The 16,720-nt window shown below is 40.8% G+C and overlaps 2 protein-coding genes across 5 annotated transcripts in view; one reads left to right on the top strand and one right to left on the bottom strand.

The window, feature by feature from the left end:
• The window catches only part of Nmt2 (N-myristoyltransferase 2), a 44,305-nt gene extending 32,309 nt beyond the window's left edge, over nucleotides 1–11,996 (top strand). For all 4 annotated transcript variants that reach the window (XM_005354621.2, XM_005354620.3, XM_005354623.3 and 1 more), the window contains 4 exons: nucleotides 5,507–5,677; nucleotides 8,080–8,247; nucleotides 8,543–8,680; nucleotides 9,161–11,996. In XM_005354621.2, the coding sequence (XP_005354678.1) occupies nucleotides 5,507–5,677; nucleotides 8,080–8,247; nucleotides 8,543–8,680; nucleotides 9,161–9,181 (498 nt within the window). In that variant the 3' untranslated portion in view covers nucleotides 9,182–11,996. The remainder of the gene's footprint in view (nucleotides 1–5,506; nucleotides 5,678–8,079; nucleotides 8,248–8,542; nucleotides 8,681–9,160) is intronic.
• Nucleotides 11,997–12,116: 120 nt separating this feature from the next.
• Rpp38 (ribonuclease P/MRP subunit p38) lies at nucleotides 12,117–16,101 on the bottom strand. Its single transcript, XM_005354619.1, has 2 exons — nucleotides 16,002–16,101; nucleotides 12,117–13,032 (listed from the first exon to the last, which is right to left on the bottom strand). The coding sequence occupies exon 2, from the start codon at nucleotides 13,020–13,022 to the stop codon at nucleotides 12,177–12,179; it is 846 nt and encodes a 281-aa protein (XP_005354676.1). The 5' UTR covers nucleotides 13,023–13,032; nucleotides 16,002–16,101; the 3' UTR covers nucleotides 12,117–12,176.
• Nucleotides 16,102–16,720: the final 619 nt, after the last annotated feature.

Here is a 16,720-nt window from a genome sequence, read left to right as displayed (position 1 = left end):
AAAAACAAAAAAAAAAAAAAAAAAGATTTGGGAGGTGAAAATAATGTATTCGTTTATCTATTTTTTTTCTATCTTATTGATTTTTTTTAAAAAAAAACTTTTTAGACAGAATCTTGCTGTATAGAAGTGACTGTATATAGCCTAGACTGTCCTCAAAAATCTTAAAATCCACCTGCTTTAGTGTCTGGGGTTACAGGCATAGGCACCAGTCCTAGAAGCTACCTTGTTTTGTTTTGTTTGGTGTATGTAGTGTGGAACATGCTCATAACGTCTGTGGGTGCCCATGGAGTAAATACTGATGTGAAGTCAGGGATTGATATCAATGTCTTTCTCTACCACCCCATTTTAATTATTGAGGTAGGGTCTCTCACTGAACCCACATTTGGTTAGACTAGCTAACAAGCTTACTCTAGGGCTTCCCTATCTCTGCTTTCTGAATGCTAAGATTACAAGTGGGCCACCAGACCCATATGGGTGCTGGGGATCCAAACTCAGTTCTCAGGTTCAGCAAGCACTTTATCCATTGAGCTGCCCCCCTCCCTTCATCTTTTTAAACTACTAGAGTCATGATATGAAAAATTGTTGTCGCATAAAAAATTTAAATATAGTTGAGTGATACATTATGTATCTTTTGCTGATTGTCACAAACCAAACAGCTTCAAACAGCTGCTTGGTTTGTTTGTTTTTCAGAGACAGGGTTTCTCTATGTGACAGTCCTGGCTGTCCTGGAACTCACACTGTAGACTATTAGCCTCAACACAACTCAACAGAGATTTGCCTGCCTCTGCCTCCTGAGATTAAAGATGTGAGCCACCACTACCCTGTTCTCTCTCTCTCTCTTCTTTTAAACAGTTATGTTTAAACCAGTCATTGTGACACATTCCTATAATCGTAGCACTCAGAAGAAGACTGAGGCAGGAAAATAAAGAGTTGAAGTTCAGCTTGGGTTGCATAAAAATACTGTGATTTGGGATTGGAGAGATGGCTCAGCAGTTAAGAGCACTGGCCTCCACATGGTAGCTCGTGGCCATCTGTAACTTCTGGCCTCTATAGGTGCCATTTACACATAGTGCACAAATATACATGCAGGCAAAATATCCATACACATAAATAAGTAATTAAAAAAACATGTCCTGTCTAAACAAAAACACCATGCACATTTGTTTTTATATGTGTTCCAAAGAGCAAGCCACCACTTAACTGAATCTTCTGCTTCTGACCATCTGAGTGTCAGTCAGCCAGGACCAGAGTTGTGTATACATTGACTGGGGAAAGAGCCACTTTTCGGCTCATAGGGCTGTTAAAAGGACTGATTTACCTCCTGGTTGGTGGGCTCAGAGCCGTTTCTGCTTGTCAGCTGCCACAGGCTGTTCTCAATTCCTTGCCACACGGTCTTCTCCACAGGGCAACCCATAGCCTGGCAACTTATCTCAAAGCCAGTAAGAGGTGTTTATAGAAGGGGGGTTGTGCCAATTAGATGAAAAGCAAAACCCTCTCCCATGGAGAGGGGAGAAGATGGAAGGGAGCAGAGAAAAATGTATAGTGCAATAAAAACAATTTAAAAAACATTCCAAAGAAAGAAAACCAGAAACCTGTACAGCCAAGTCCTAAAAGAGATGTCCAGTCACTACTGTTGATTGGTTAGCAGCAAATCACAGGTCCCTCTGTGTTCAATAGGAACAGTTCAAACATGATCCTAAAAGGTGGACTGTCCAGACATTCTCAGCTACAGATAAGATCTCTGATGTGCTGTTTTGTTATGTGAATTGAAATTAAAACTGCATCCATGCTTAATTTTTCACCAGGAAGGAATGCTGCTCCACATTAGTCTCCCAGGACTCTGTATTAGGCACAAAGCAGTCTAGTGTATATGTAAGGAAAATATTCACATGGAGGTTACCTAAAATGGAACAAAGGAAAAGCAGTTGTATTACCTATCTCAAGTTTATTTTGGCTAGTAAAAATACTCAACTTGGCCTTTATAGTTCTTGCATAAAAATTAATCTCACAGACAACAAAGTTTGGTAAATTGGTGGTGAATCACAAACAAGCTTTTGTTCTAAAAGCAGACTTTGGCATGGTTCTAACAGTTGGCAATGTTCCTTCTGTATCAGCCATGTTGTCAGAGTGTTGAGTTTTTTTGCCGAGTAAGCTTAGGTTTATAATATGCTTTTACATACATTAATCAATTTATTCTTACATCTTTAGAAGTTAGTACTTCTTATTTCTATCATACACATGAAAAATTGAGGTTTAGGAAGGTTGATGTTTAGCTCCGGCTATAAAACCAAAAACAGTAAGATCTGTGATGTCCCATCCTAAGCTTCAAAGGTTTCCGTTAGATCCCTTTCCTTATGGTGCTTGCTCTCACACACCCCTGTAGGAGTACCATGGCCCAGGCTCACAAGGTGTCCCACTGTGCCGTTATTACCATATACGTGAGATCAGAAAAGAACAGTTATCAAGGTCCAGGCAGATTTCGTTAACATGTTCTAAGTCTAAGCATCTTTCTTCTATTTCAGTTATAGGAAAGAGGAATGAAGAGTAGTTTAGTTTCATTCTGTTCCTGATTTAAAAAAAACAAAACACAAAATGACCAGAAACAGCTTTGGAAGGAAAGGGCTTATTTCACTCAGACTTCCAGGTCACAGCCCATCATTGTGGAAAGTCAAGGCAGGAACTTAAAGCAGGAATGTTGAAGCAAGACTCATGGAGGAATGCTGTTTACCAACAGCAATCACCCTGATGACTCTTGATTAAAGATAGATGATGCAGCTGCTAACAGTCAAGCCACTTGTACCGCTCAGTATAAGGGAACCTTCTGGAATATACACCATGGTTGTTTCATTTTTACCATTGCCATTTTTCTTACAGTTCTTGCTTTTGTGATTAGGCATAGACTTCTGAACCTAGGTACTAATGTTTATCAGGCCAGCATTGTACTAGAGAATGAACATTTATAATCTCATGCACTTGCCTTAGCAGTCACAGGATGGCGGACTATTATCCCTATCATAGAAGCTGACATGGAAAACCAAGATTGACATGTGGAGTCTGCTTTGTAAGAACAGAGCTGGCCTGGCACTCATTGTGGCTAGCATTTCCCAAAGGCTAGGCTTACCTAAGAAATATATCTTCCTATGTCTCCCTGCTGTTTGATGTGCTTGTTTATTTGAAGTTCAGGATTAAGATGGAGGGAGGGGCTTAAAATAATTTGAAGTAGATTAAAAAGTAGGATTAATCATCCAGCATGTCTAAGCTTTGTGCTTTTAAAAGGGATACACTTGCTAGGGCGCATTAAAGCATATGGTGTTTTATATTTTTAATAGCACTAGATGATCTTAGTATTTAGAAACTCCCTTCTTTATCATATAAGTAACCATAACCATTACTGCCAACTATCTCCAAATCAGCTCATACCATGTTGACAGGTAACACTTTTGTTTTTCAGTGGAGTCTGAGTTTTTTCCTTATACAATTGTACATACAAGCTTCAGATTATGTGGAGTTGAAAAAATAATCGATACTAGTTGAGGCTGAGAAAGTACCTAATTCAGACACAGAATTTGCTTAGGAAATGTAACTTGCTCCTATTAACCAGGAAAGTTTCTTTGCTTTATTTTGAACCCCCAGAAAACTTGAGTGTTTTATTCAATTATACAAAAGCATCCTATTTTTACCTCAGTTTGGGTCTTCCCAGTTATTCTTGAAGACTGTCATAATTGTCTGATCTATGAAGCATCCTAGCTGAAAATATTGTCTTCTTTTGTGGCGCTTGTATGTGCTGTTCAAGCCTTCTGTACTGAGCTACATAACTCGGCACAAGAGAGTTTTTAGGTAACTTTGGCATATAGACACATTTTAGATGGTTTTGGTCTTCAACTAGCATTCAGAAATACATATTTTTTTTACCTATTTCCCTGTGGGACTGGACATTTCTTTTTGCAGTACTAGGATTTAATCCATTGTTTTATGCACACTAGGCAAGCACTTTACTGGGACTAGATGTTTCTGATCTTTCAAAAGCCACAAAAAGATTAATAAAAGTGTGAGCTGCTTATTCAGTGTTAGGGATTTAGTTCTCCAACTTTGGATAATTAAATGGTATTTTAGTTGAGGTTCCATGTGTTTATAGAGTACGTACTCCATCCTTGAGCAGCTTGTTGTAAACGCTCAACCCTTGGGCCTGGAAATATAAAGCATCCATTGCTAGCTTCCTTGCCTTCCCCCACACTAACCAGTAATCAGTCAACACTGTTGGTCATAGAGCCTTGAAAACATCTCTAACCCAGTTAGTAGTAGTAGTTGATTATAGCTGCCACTAAGATAATAGGGTCCTTCAGAAATCATAATATTCTAATTCTATGAGTTTTATTGTTTTGTGGTTTTTTTAAATTTACCTATTTAGTTGTGTGTATGTGTACCCATTCGCATGCTTGGTGCATATGTAGAGGTCAAAGAATAGCTTTATAGCATTGATCACAGATGCACAGCACCATATCTAGCCTTTATAAAAATGTGGTTTCCAGGGATCAAATCCAGGTTGTTAGGCTTGTATGGCAAGTAGTTTTACTTGCCTAGTCTTCTCCCAGGCTCTAGGGATTTTTAGTTTAGAAATATTCACAAGTAATTGAGAGCAAAAAAGTATATTAGCAATATTTGTGCTACTTCTTAAAATTATCCAATATTTCTTCAAGTGGAAAAAGCATAAAATTTGATGCTGTTATTCATATCTGTTAAATTCTTGTTATAGCAGTTTGTAATGTTCCATTTATTTGTTTGGATACGAAGATAGGACACAACCTGGACAGTGGTGGCACACGCCTTTAGTCCTGGTACCCTGGAGGCCGGCAGATCTCTGTAAGTTCAAGGCCAGCCTGGTGTACAGAGCAAGCTCCAGGACAGCCAGGGATACATAGAAAGACCCTGTCTTGAAAAACCAAAATAACAACAGCAACAAGAATATAGGACACACATTGCTTATCGACTTTATCTTCGTTGAGAGTGCAGGCTGCCATACGTTTGCCAGGAGCACTGGTGGAGTTCAGAAGACAGCTTGCAAGAGTTGCTTCCCTCCTTCCATTATGTGGGTCCTGGGGTTGAATTTATGTGCTCAGGGTTGGCAGTGGGCTTCTTTATTCCCTGAACCATCTCACTAGCCCTCATCATCTTTCTTTTTATCCAGGCTCAATAAGTTGCCCAGACTAGCTTTGTACTCACTGTATATTCCAGTCAGGCCTTGACCTTGCAATTAATTCCCATGCCTTATCCTCTCAAGTAGCTGGGATTATATAGGTCCAACCATTTAGACCCAGCTTTGGGTTTTAATGGATTCATGGTATACTGTAGGTTCTGATTCACTAAGGCAGGTCTGGAGCCAAGAGTTTTCAGTTCTGAAAATTTCCCATAGGTACTGCAGGCCTGTGGGTCACACTGAGCACGAAGTAATTTTATTTTACTCCTCTTCATTGCACTTCTGACTTTGCTTTATTTTCCTTCTAACAAGGTTACAAAGACTTCAGGTTTGAGACCAATGGAACCAAAAGATATCAAAGCAGTCCGAGAACTGATCAACAGCTACTTGAAGCAGTTTCATCTAGCTCCTGTGATGGATGAAGAGGAAGTGGCCCACTGGTTCCTCCCCAGGGAACACATCATTGACACATTTGTGGTGGAGGTAAAGATAAGCTGACAAAATAGTCCTGAGAACAGGTTAAAGCTTCTTTGAAGAGAATTGCAGCATGCCCATGTCCTTCATTCATGACTACTGCCTTTGCTAGCCCTACCACAACTGCTTCTAGTCCTGGGTTTGAGCGTTTTCCCTAGTTACTAAAGGGAAATTATAGGGTGCTTTTCTTTGTTTGCTGTGCATTTGCTCTTCTCATTTTGAAAAGCTAGTAATTACTTTTGCCTCATCCTAGATAGCTATATTCCAGAGTTTAATATTATTTGGAGTTGTGTATAGCTGGCTGGATCTGAACTGCCATTAGTTGACACAGATTCAGCTCCTTAACTCTTGTTCAAGGAAGGGAAGGAAAAGGAGCCGTCTGTATTCTCTGACCGTTGCCTTAGTGGGACTTAACACCTTTTTTCAACCTTGATTACAAAGCTTGGAATTGGTTGTTCAGATGGTGTCTCCCTCGGTGGATTGAAGAGGAGTTGAACTAAGAAAATGGAATTTTTTGGCAAGCAATTTGAAGACAGTGGAGAAGCCCAATAGAAGTGATTCTAGGGATTTGTTTATATCACTTGTAAACAGAACTGTTACTTAGCACTGTCAAGCATTGTCAGAACTTATGATCATAGGTCCAGTTAGTGCAGTCTTGGAGAGACTGGCCCATGGTGAGAATGTCCACAAAACATTTATAAAGAACAAGTGAGCAGACAGTTTCAAAATTTGTATTTCTAAAAACTCCTTGTACACAAATCTTTTTATACTTGTATGTCTCTGGAGCCTCATAAACTGTCCAATCTCAGGACTTAATCGCTAAAGAATTACTCAGAACCCAAAGGAGTTTCTGCTATGGATTAGGTCAATAGTTATTTACCATACTCAGTAATGTAACAATAGTAAAATCATTGCATGTTACCTAAAGAACATCAATACATGAAAACTAATTTTTCTCAAACCACAAAGATTAGTGAAAGAACAATTTTATGTTTTTAAAAGTGCATGCCCTTTCCTTGGTTTTGCTTTCAATTCATTGTGACATACTACTACCTTGATTGAATTACATGAAGAAGATATCTCCCAAGAAGTAATGAAGATTTGAAAATAGTGGGTAATTTAACCCTTCTTTTAATTGCTGTTTTTTTCCCTTGTGAGATGGGGGTCTCAGTATGTCACCAACTCAGGCCTACTATGTAATTCAGGCTGACTTTTAGATTCTTTTTATCTTATGAGTATGGGTGTTTTGCTTATATGCATGTCTGTACATTACATTATGTCTGTGTCTTTGGAAACCAGAAGAGATCCCTTGGAACTGGAGTTATAGAAGGTTGTGAGCTTCCACGTGGGTGCTGGGAAGAGAACCTGGGCCTCTGGTAGAGCAACTAGTGCTCCTAGGCACTGAGCCATCTCTCCAGCCTCTGGCTTTAGATTGCTGATTCTCCTGCCTGAGTGTCCTGATTCCTGGGATTACTAATGTACAGTACCACACACAACTCTTTTAAGATAATTATGAATACTGTGACCAGAAATTATTAGTGAACTTTCTATTCTCTTGATCTGAAACTCATTGGTCTGTTGTCCCCCATCTTTGTCCTCTTCCTTTCTCTGTGTGCCCCTTCTCCCCAGCAGTTTTTATACACACCAAGCAGATTCTCTACCACTAACTTATATCTGGTTCTTCAAATGAATCTTATTTACATACATGTTTGCAACATCATGCATTGGCCTCTTGGAAAATGTAGATTTACTGAGCTACGTAGATCTTTCAAATACATTTCATTTGATAGTATTTAAAATTACATTCATGGGTAAGACCTTTGTCATCAGAAAGATTATAAGGTTACCATATGGTAGAGAATATGATTTTTTTTATCCTTCTTTAAAACTTTAGCTTAGACCCTGAGGTCTCAAATGTTATTAACAAATCTTATTCACTTCTAAGAAAAGGTGCTAGATACCAAGGTTAAGTGGCCATGTGCTTTGAAATGGTGTTCTATTCACCACTGGGTGGCTAACTTGGCATACAGCTTAGTTTCCTCCTGGCAGCAGACCATATATACTCCAGTGTGAGTGAGGAAGGCAGCTTCTGGTCCTCAGCTTAGAGGCTGCAAATCTGCTCCTGTGACTGTCCTTGTCAGTGTAAGCATTGACTCATCAGTCGGCCTGGAGTAACTTTCCTTTAGGACCTGCTTTGGAAGAGTCTGAATATCTCCCACTAACACTTTGACTAAACTGCAGTCCACTTATTGGTCTTTACTTAGTATAAAGGACTTAAACTGGGTTATAGAAAAGAAAATCTCAGTTGTTGCTCGTTTAGACAGAAAGTTGGGTGTAAGTCATAGGTCAGCATCAGTTGAATGCTTGTTCAAGGAAGCACTCACTTGCTGTTGCTTACCTCTGTCCTTCAGAGCCCTAGTGGGAAGCTGACTGATTTCCTGAGCTTTTACACGCTCCCCTCCACGGTTATGCACCATCCTGCTCACAAGAGCCTCAAGGCTGCCTATTCCTTCTACAACATTCACACAGAGACACCCCTGCTGGACCTCATGAATGATGCGCTCATTATAGCCAAGTTGGTGAGTGTTGTTGCTTTTGTACTACAGGGCTCTCCTTAAGCAAGTCAATTTAACAGAAAGGTCCTCTGCAAGAGCAGTGTAGCTCTTGACCATGAAGCCACCTGTCTGGTCCCCTTCCCCAATTGTCTTTATAATACAATCTTCTAAGATGGTTCTTAGTCTTTGGCTTTATATTGTAGATACTTAGCCTTATAAGTGCATATTTAAGTTATTGTAGAGGAAATGATGCTATACAGGAATATATACACAAAGAATACATTAAGCCATTGGTATTTTAAACTTTTTATATTGGCAGAAAGGATTTGATGTATTCAATGCACTAGATTTGATGGAAAATAAAACCTTCTTGGAAAAACTCAAGTTTGGTATAGGAGATGGCAACTTACAGTATTATTTGTACAACTGGAGGTGTCCAGGGACAGACTCGGAAAAGGTGAGTAAGCTTGTTATGACAGTTCCATACCAGCTTCCTTCAGGATAAAGAGGCTTTAGTGTGTGTGTGTGTGTGTGTGTGTGTGTGTGTGTGTGTGTGTGTGAGAGAGAGAGAGAGAGAGAGAGAGAGAGAGAGATTGATTGATTGATTGTACAGTCAACTCAGTCCCCTAGTATTATAAAAGGAAGGGGACTTTGTATGTTTTCCTGCGTGTATGTATATATAATTTGTTGATACATACGTGGTACAGCATATATGGAGGTCAGAGGACAGCTATGAGAAGTCAGTCAGTACTCGCCCTCTACCAGGGCTCCAAGGACTGAACCAAAGTCATCACGCTTGTGTGGCAAGTGCCTTTACCTTCATAGCCAGCATCATGGCCCAAGGGAACTTTTAAAAACACAGATATAGTGTGCTCTTTTATAACTCAATTTCCTCTTCCATTTATTTGGTCTAATCCCTTTTTTTTTCTTTCTTTAGGTTGGACTTGTTCTACAATAGGTGGATATGTTAATTCTAGAAGGCTGACATTCTCATTTGTTAATACTCGATTTAGTGAATCCTGGAACTGCCATTCCAAAGAAGAATAAAAGCACAAGTTGAGTGAAATTGAAGTAGTCACAATCAGAACAGATGGCCAACAGTACACATACCTAGTTAGGATGTTGAGAGCCAATCTCTGCTGTTGACTGATGTGTGGGAGGGATGAAGGTGTCCACAGAGTTCTCATGGTAAAGAGAGGCTGTTGTTCTTCCACTCTAGAAGTGGGATTGTTTCTCTGTGAACCAAACAGAAGTGCTGGCATCATGTTAAGAAAACCTTTGCTGTTAGGAGAGTCACTGCTGCTTTTCTGTTTATTAAGTGGTGATATACTTGTATAACAGAACAAGGATCCATATGTGTATCACCTTACATAATGCTACTGGGAATGTTTATAGAACTGACATGTGGTAGATAATTACGTATGGAGCAATATGAAAATGTACCAGTGACTTAGCACATTTATTATTCCATAAGAAGCATAGTAGCCAAATCAGCAAACATAACAGGTCTATCCCATAAGCATAGTAGCCAAATCAGTAAATATGCAGGTCTGTCCTTTGCTCTTCGGCAGGTCAGTGGATTGTTTCAAAAGCAAAATTTGGGCAAATGTTCAGCATGCTCACTAAAGAGTACACACCGACTGACCAGACCTTGAGACTGCTTGCAATCTCATTACTCAGCAGTGTCAAGGATGTGGGAGGGAAAGGAAGTAAAAGCTCTAAGGTCAGATTAAATGCCCAGGAGTATAGTAGTGCTGTCAGCACACAGATGGTTTGAATGTTTTTATTATGCAAAATTGCACATGTTCCTTTATGCTGACTTTAATTTATCATGAAAATTGTCATGCTAATGGAAAATGTCTTACTTGTAAATACGTATTCATAATTTTGTTACTGATGTTTTTACCTAGAATTTGAAAAACAAGTTTCACAGTGTACATATGTGTGTATATGCTGCCACTAATCCAAGGGAAAGTAAAATACTAAATAAGGCCATTGTATAGACTGGCCTTTGAGTCAGATCCGCAAAGTAGATACTTCTTCCTGCCTTTACTACAGTGCCTCCGCCCCAGTCCAGAACACTACTTCAGACAATATGGCATTTCCTTCCCTACTAGAAAGGACTCACCAAATGTTACTTTTAGGTCGAGTCTTACCTGTTGGCTGTTCTGTACTGCTAACAAGTTGAGAATGGTAGTTATTTTTTTTTTTGAATGATTAGGGGAAATGGCCAAAAAAATGACATTTTTGTAGCATGTAAATCTTAGGAAATTCAAGTTTTATCAGAATACAGCCACATCTTCATTTATGACCTACCTGTGGCTGCCTCATGCTACGAAGGGAAATTAAGTAGTTGTGATAGACTGGATTGTATTGCCTGCAAAGTTAAAATAGTTGCTGTCTGGCTGGCCTCTTAGCATATTTATGGACTGAGATCCTAAGTAGGCCACGAATTGTGCCAGACCTGATAGCACCACTAGAGGGAGCACCTGGGCCTCACAAGTGGTACAGAAGTGGGACCAGTACTGTCTGTCCCTAAAGACACATGACAGATTTCTTATTTCATATGGTCCATCCCAACTGTCACATTTTTAACAAAACATCTTCAGAAAATTAAACTACCTATTCATTGGAATACTGTTTAGAAAGACAGTATTAGGTAAGCAAGTTTAGTGGATCTGGATTTACAGCTCTTTGGAAATTGTTTCACTCCTTTTTTGTCTTAAACAAATTGAGTTTTCAGTTAGAAATGCCAGTCAGGAATTTTTTCATGGGCTTATTTACCTCATGAGGAAACTTTTAAACCATCCCTTTAGAGGCTTACTGCACATTGCAGTTGTTAAAGAACTCATCGCTTTAAATACACTAATAGTTAACATTGGCATATTCATAATTTAAGCACATGATCCGTATTTTACAAATCAGTAACCAGTGCAATTGCTCGGATATAAAAATAGCTGTTAAAACCAGATACAAATGCAAAGTCTTCAGAGTTGTGTTTAAGTTGCCCTGTTTCTATATCCAAAATGTATTATAAGGTTTCTTTTCTTCAAAAAATGGAAATTTGTCAGAATAAAGGTGGCACAGCCCATGAGTTCAACCAGAACTTGAGGTAAAAGTTTTAATATCCCATTTACTTCCTCCTAGAATGATTTTCAAGACACATAGTTCCTATCCAAAAGTACTGGCAGCTTCGTTTAGCCGGAAGACCCATTGAATCTCTCCTCTTGCCACATTTCACCTAAGTTACTACTGTAGTTAATTTTTGTTGTTAGTTTTACTTTTTTTGTTTGTTTTGGTGCTGGGGATCAAGCCAGGGATTATGTGTGCTAAGTACATGTTCTATCACAGAGCTATACCCCCCAGTGTATTTTGATAGATGTGTTAAGTATTGCAAGGAAATTAATGATATGCAGAGAGGGAATTCTTATTGAAATAACCTTATCAGGCTTTTTCCCCCTGTATCAATCAAGTCTTTCTCCGAGCTTGTGTCAATGCTTACCTACAAAGAAAGCCAAATTACCACAAGTAAAAATGGTATGCCGCTTTTGAAGACAGTGTACTGCTTAGCATTTAGTCTCTCCCTTACAACTTCTCCAGTTGTTTCACCCACCTTATTAGACCATGTCTGTGGCCCATTTTGCAAGTTTGGTAGAGAAATGTTAAGTGCTGTAGGAAACTGATGTTCTTGCAAGCAAGCATTGTACCAGCCTTTAAAGCAGTGAATTTATACACGCATGGACATTAGTCTCAATAAACTTTGGTTTTGTTAATCATCGTTTTTGAGTGTTTTCTGTACTTCATGGTTTTGTTTCAGTGTACCTGTTCCACCCAGTTAGAAAGACTTGCCATATCTGAAAGAACAACTCCATGCAGGATCCTAAGAATATATGTAAACATACTTTGTTATAAACCTTATTTAGACCATATCCTTTAATGAAAGTTCATACAAACTACTTTGAAATGGATTTTTTACTTTTGGGTGGTTTCCTTATCTTATTAGGGTTGGGAATGAGTTTCTTTATTTTAAGGGGTTGTAGTATTACAGCTGAGTCCTGCCCACCTTCAGCAATCTTTCTCTTACTAAGTTTTGTAAGGTCATCAAATGAAGTGTCCAAAATCTCTTTGTCCTGGCTTTCCAACAATTCAATCTCTAAATTGTCTTTAGGATCTTGGGTTCTGTCTTGAAGCCATGGCACATGTAAGCTGGGCACCCTGGGAATGATGGCTCTTACTTCCTCAGCAAAGTCCATGGTGTTCTTTCTGAAGCCCAAGGCTAGCACACATTTTAAGCCAATGACAGGAGCAATTCTCTCGCTGAGCTGAGGAACCTGACAAGCAGGAACAGTTCTGCTTATACTCAGCTGAATCATGTGTGAGGTGATGATGGCAGGCTTGACTGACTTGCACACTAGAACCAGCAGCAGTTCATTCCTCTCCAGAGCTCTGGTGACTTCATTAACACCAATGACCAGCTGTTTTCTGACATGGGCTGGCGTCCACCCTGACACCTGTAGATTCCCATCATGCTCCTTCTCCTTCAGATGCTTACTAATCTCAACATCTGGGGTACATCTTTGCCTTTCTACAAAAGGTGTTTTCTTCCGTTTCTTATCTTCAATTTTCTGAAATCCAATTGATTTAAACTTGTCTTCGAGGGTCTGTAATATAAAGTGTATGTCCTCTCTCTCCAAGGTGCTCCAGGAAATGACATATGGGTTGTTCAGTGATGTCTTTACAACCAGAGGTCTAGTCTTCCGAATAGATCCCCTCTTTGGTGCTTGAGGGGCTGCAGCCATCTTGAAAACCCTTCAGAAAGAAGCAAGATGATGAGATTCTCATGTTAGCAAGGCAGGTTCTGAGAGTATTTTGGTTCTATTCTCCAGTCTCGTTTTTTTATTCCAGACTGATATACTGTAATAGCAAGTTTAAGGCCCAACGAGGTAACCAGAAACATAACTTTTATGGTAAAATGAACTAATTTTAATTTCCCCTGTTTTTTCATGGTATCAGGCAATGTGTGAATGGCTGATGTTAATTTGTTAGCTTCTTCTAAACTCTAGCTGGTGCCTTCCACTCATTTATTTTTAAAAAATTAGTAACATTGAATAGGTTTGTGGATCACATCATAGAGCACAGTAGGGGTCAGAGGTCTCTCCTTCTACCATGTAAGTCACAGGCCTTTATTCTCTGAATCATCTCATTTATCAGCACATATCCACTGAGCTTCTCCATTGGGCAGATGGTGTTCTAGGCACAGCTGCTGGTGGGCAACAAGACCGTGTCTGCCCACACAGAGCTTATACCCTTTAATTTCTGAAAGTAATAACCTATTTCCATGGCTAAAACTTCTATACTTTGTTAAGTTTCCTTCCTCCCATGATCTCCCAGGTTCCTTCCTAAAACACTCGGGATATACTGGCACATTTTTCCCTTTACATGATCACATGACTACTGCTTTGGCAGGCAATTTCATGAAAACTAAAAAAAATATTTGTGATGAAATAAAGATTAATCCATTAGGGAGAAATAAAGGGCTAGGCTCCTTCCGAAAGCATATTAAAAGCCATTGGCCTATTCATAATTTAGAGACTATGGTATTAACCTTAGAGTTAGTTAGGATGTTCTCAATCGCTCTCTAGTTGAGCATTCATTCATTTAGATTCAGTTTCCCTTTCCCAAAGGCAACTGCATACTTCCTTCTCAGTTTTCTCATTCCTAGAGTTCATCTGAGGGCTGTAAAGACCCAGTTGACAAACTTTAAGGAAGTCCCCTCTGATTAAGGGTCTTCTAATTCAGGGCACTTTCCACAACCCAATTCCCTAACCCATGTGTAAGGTTCCCCAGTGTGTGGGTGGGTTAGGAAGCAGACTCACAGTCCAAACTGAGAATCAGTTTTTCTGAAGACTTCTTTGAATCACGGCTCCATCTCAGAAATAACAGGTAGCTTTTAAGAACATAAGGGTGGCTTATGCTCACCCTAGAGCTATTGAGCTGTGGGGGTGCTCCCGAGCCCTGGGGGCTGGTAAGAAGATGCCCAGGTGAACTGGGTTGCCTTTCCAAACTACAGCCCTAAGAAATGGTATTGCAGACTCATTCCCCATTCTGATCTTCTAGTCACCTTCATTCCAATGAGACCTGCAGCCTTGGTCCCATCAGTGCTACCCACTGGTATTAATACTTTTTCCTTCCCATTGCTGCACTGCACTTTCCCAGTCAATTCCTTATTAGCTCTGCTCCCCACAAACTCAGATTGAAAAACAAAAGGTCATCCAAATCTAGTGAGGTGACTGCCAGGAACTGGAAAGGTAACGGACCCACGACAGCTTTTTTCTTTTCCTTTTTTTTTTTTTTTTTTTTGTTGGTTATGTTTTTCGAGACAGGGTTTCTCTGTAGCTTTGGAGCCTGTCCTGGAACTAGCCCTTGTAGACCTTGAACCCACAAAGATCTGCCAGCCTCTGCCTCCTTAGTGCTGGGATTGTGGAGCACGCCTTTAATCCCAGCACTCGGGAGGCAGAGGCAGGTGGATCTCTGTGAGTTCTAGACCAGCCTGGTCTACAGAGCTAGTTCCAGGACAGGCTCCAAAGCCACAGAGAAACCCTGTCTCGAAAAAAAAAAAAAAAAACCAAAAATAAAAAAATAAAAAAAATAAAGGCGTGCGCCACCACCGCCCGGCTACAGTTTTTACCAAACTGCAAATCAGTTACTGTTTCTGACTAAACCATCCATTGGTGTAAGAGGGACATTCACACTTAAGATGTGCTGCAACCAAGGGGCAGCAAGATTGGGATCACTTCTCTGATACACAGAACCTGAAAGGGGAGCTTTAAAAGCTCTGTCTGCATAAGGTGACTGCCATGCCATATGAATTTTTTAAATGCTGATTAATAAGAACGGAGCTTCACAGACAGAAAAACAGGGTGGACTTGCAAGTGCCTTGTCATCTATGTCTGCAAGCTGCTAGTGCCTATAGGATCAACTGCAAACTCAAGGGTTCCCTTTTTTACCCTCCCATTTCTCATAAGCTTTTCTCCTTTCACCCACCACGCATATTATAGACTCGGCCTATTTAATGAAGCTTCTGGTTTCTCATGTCCGTATTAGCGTACACCCTGCCTAGGCTACTACTCACACCACCACATCGTTTCTTCATCAAATTCTTAAGGATTATCTTTGATTCCCGAAGCCATTAGGCTTTAAGCAAAGCAAAAGCCTCTGCGGGTAATAAGAGCAGCTGGCTCACTTTAAAACCAGAGTAGTGAGAAGGCAGGAGAGGCCTTTTCCTTAGGGTCAGGAAAAGGCTTTCTGGAGGAAGCGAATGCTATCTAAGAATTGCTTCCAAACGAAGTAGTTAGTGGGCAGCGGTGAATCCCAGAAGAGTATTAAAGCAAGTTTAGTGTCGCTGGGACAGAGGTGCTGGACTTGGAGTTACAGGATAAAGACAAGATGGTGGGCTCTAGAGTCTTGCAGTGTTTAGCGCGATTAGAAAGGCGTCGCAGAAAAGACGCTGACTTTGGGAAGGGACCCTGGAAAGGCTGTCAGCAGCACAGAAACTCCCGTGGTCTCGGGAGACTCAGGGACACCCACGTTACACCACACTAAGGAACGCCCCCTCCCGGGGTGAATCGTGAGAACAGTTGGAAAGGGCTGCAGGGAGACCTGGAGTTGGGTGGCCGCAGAAGCGGGCACAGCCCCTTTCCCACCCGCCCCGCCCCGCCCTGTCCCGCGGTGACCGGGGTGCCCACGGGCTGGGACTCGGACCACGGGCGCGTGCCCACCTTTGCAGAAGCTCCCTGCGGAGACCACGTGACAGGTGGATTCCTTGCTGCGACTCCGCCGTCACTGAGGGCACCAGTGTCGCCTCCACGTGCGCCTGCGCCGCGCCTGCGCAGAAGGCTATCCCTGGCTGCCTGCCCTCGGCATGACGTCACACCCAGTAAGGTACTTAAACTGCAGCACTGCGCAGGCTTTTAATCTGTCTCGCGAGAGTCTGTGGTTGCTGTAGTAACCAGCCGCTCTCGCTCTGGATGCTTGTTTAAAGATGGTGAACAAACCAGTTCTTGGATCCTGTCTTTCTGGTTTAGCCCAGTTGCTTTAGCCTTGGAATTCTGGCCCGCTATCTTTTTTCGTTCTAGGATCACAAAGTTCCAGCCCTTTTAGCCATCCATTCTCTGCACATGTCCCCGCGCCACGAAAATTAAATAAACAGGGGTTGTAGGGTTGAATGTAATTACGATTTATGTCATCTTGACAGCCCAGCATGTCTCTTTAAAATCATAGTCTCCTACCCTGGTCCTCAAAGACCCACGTCCATCTAATAAGACATAGTCCATTCACTACAAACTTTCTAGGAGTGAAATCGCTGGCTTCGGCACTAACTCAGTATTAGCACATAAGGAAATATAAACTTTTTAAAGAGTAAATGGACCACCTTGTATCCCCAGAGGCAGCATTTGAGGTGGACATCTGTTACATATGCCATGTGTTTCACCTCAGA

The sequence above is a fragment of the Microtus ochrogaster genome, chromosome 16, assembly GCF_000317375.1.
Source record: "Microtus ochrogaster isolate Prairie Vole_2 chromosome 16, MicOch1.0, whole genome shotgun sequence".
Lineage (NCBI taxonomy): Eukaryota > Metazoa > Chordata > Mammalia > Rodentia > Cricetidae > Microtus > Microtus ochrogaster.
Note: the sequence above shows the minus strand (reverse complement) of the source record. Positions and strands in the feature narration are given on the sequence as shown.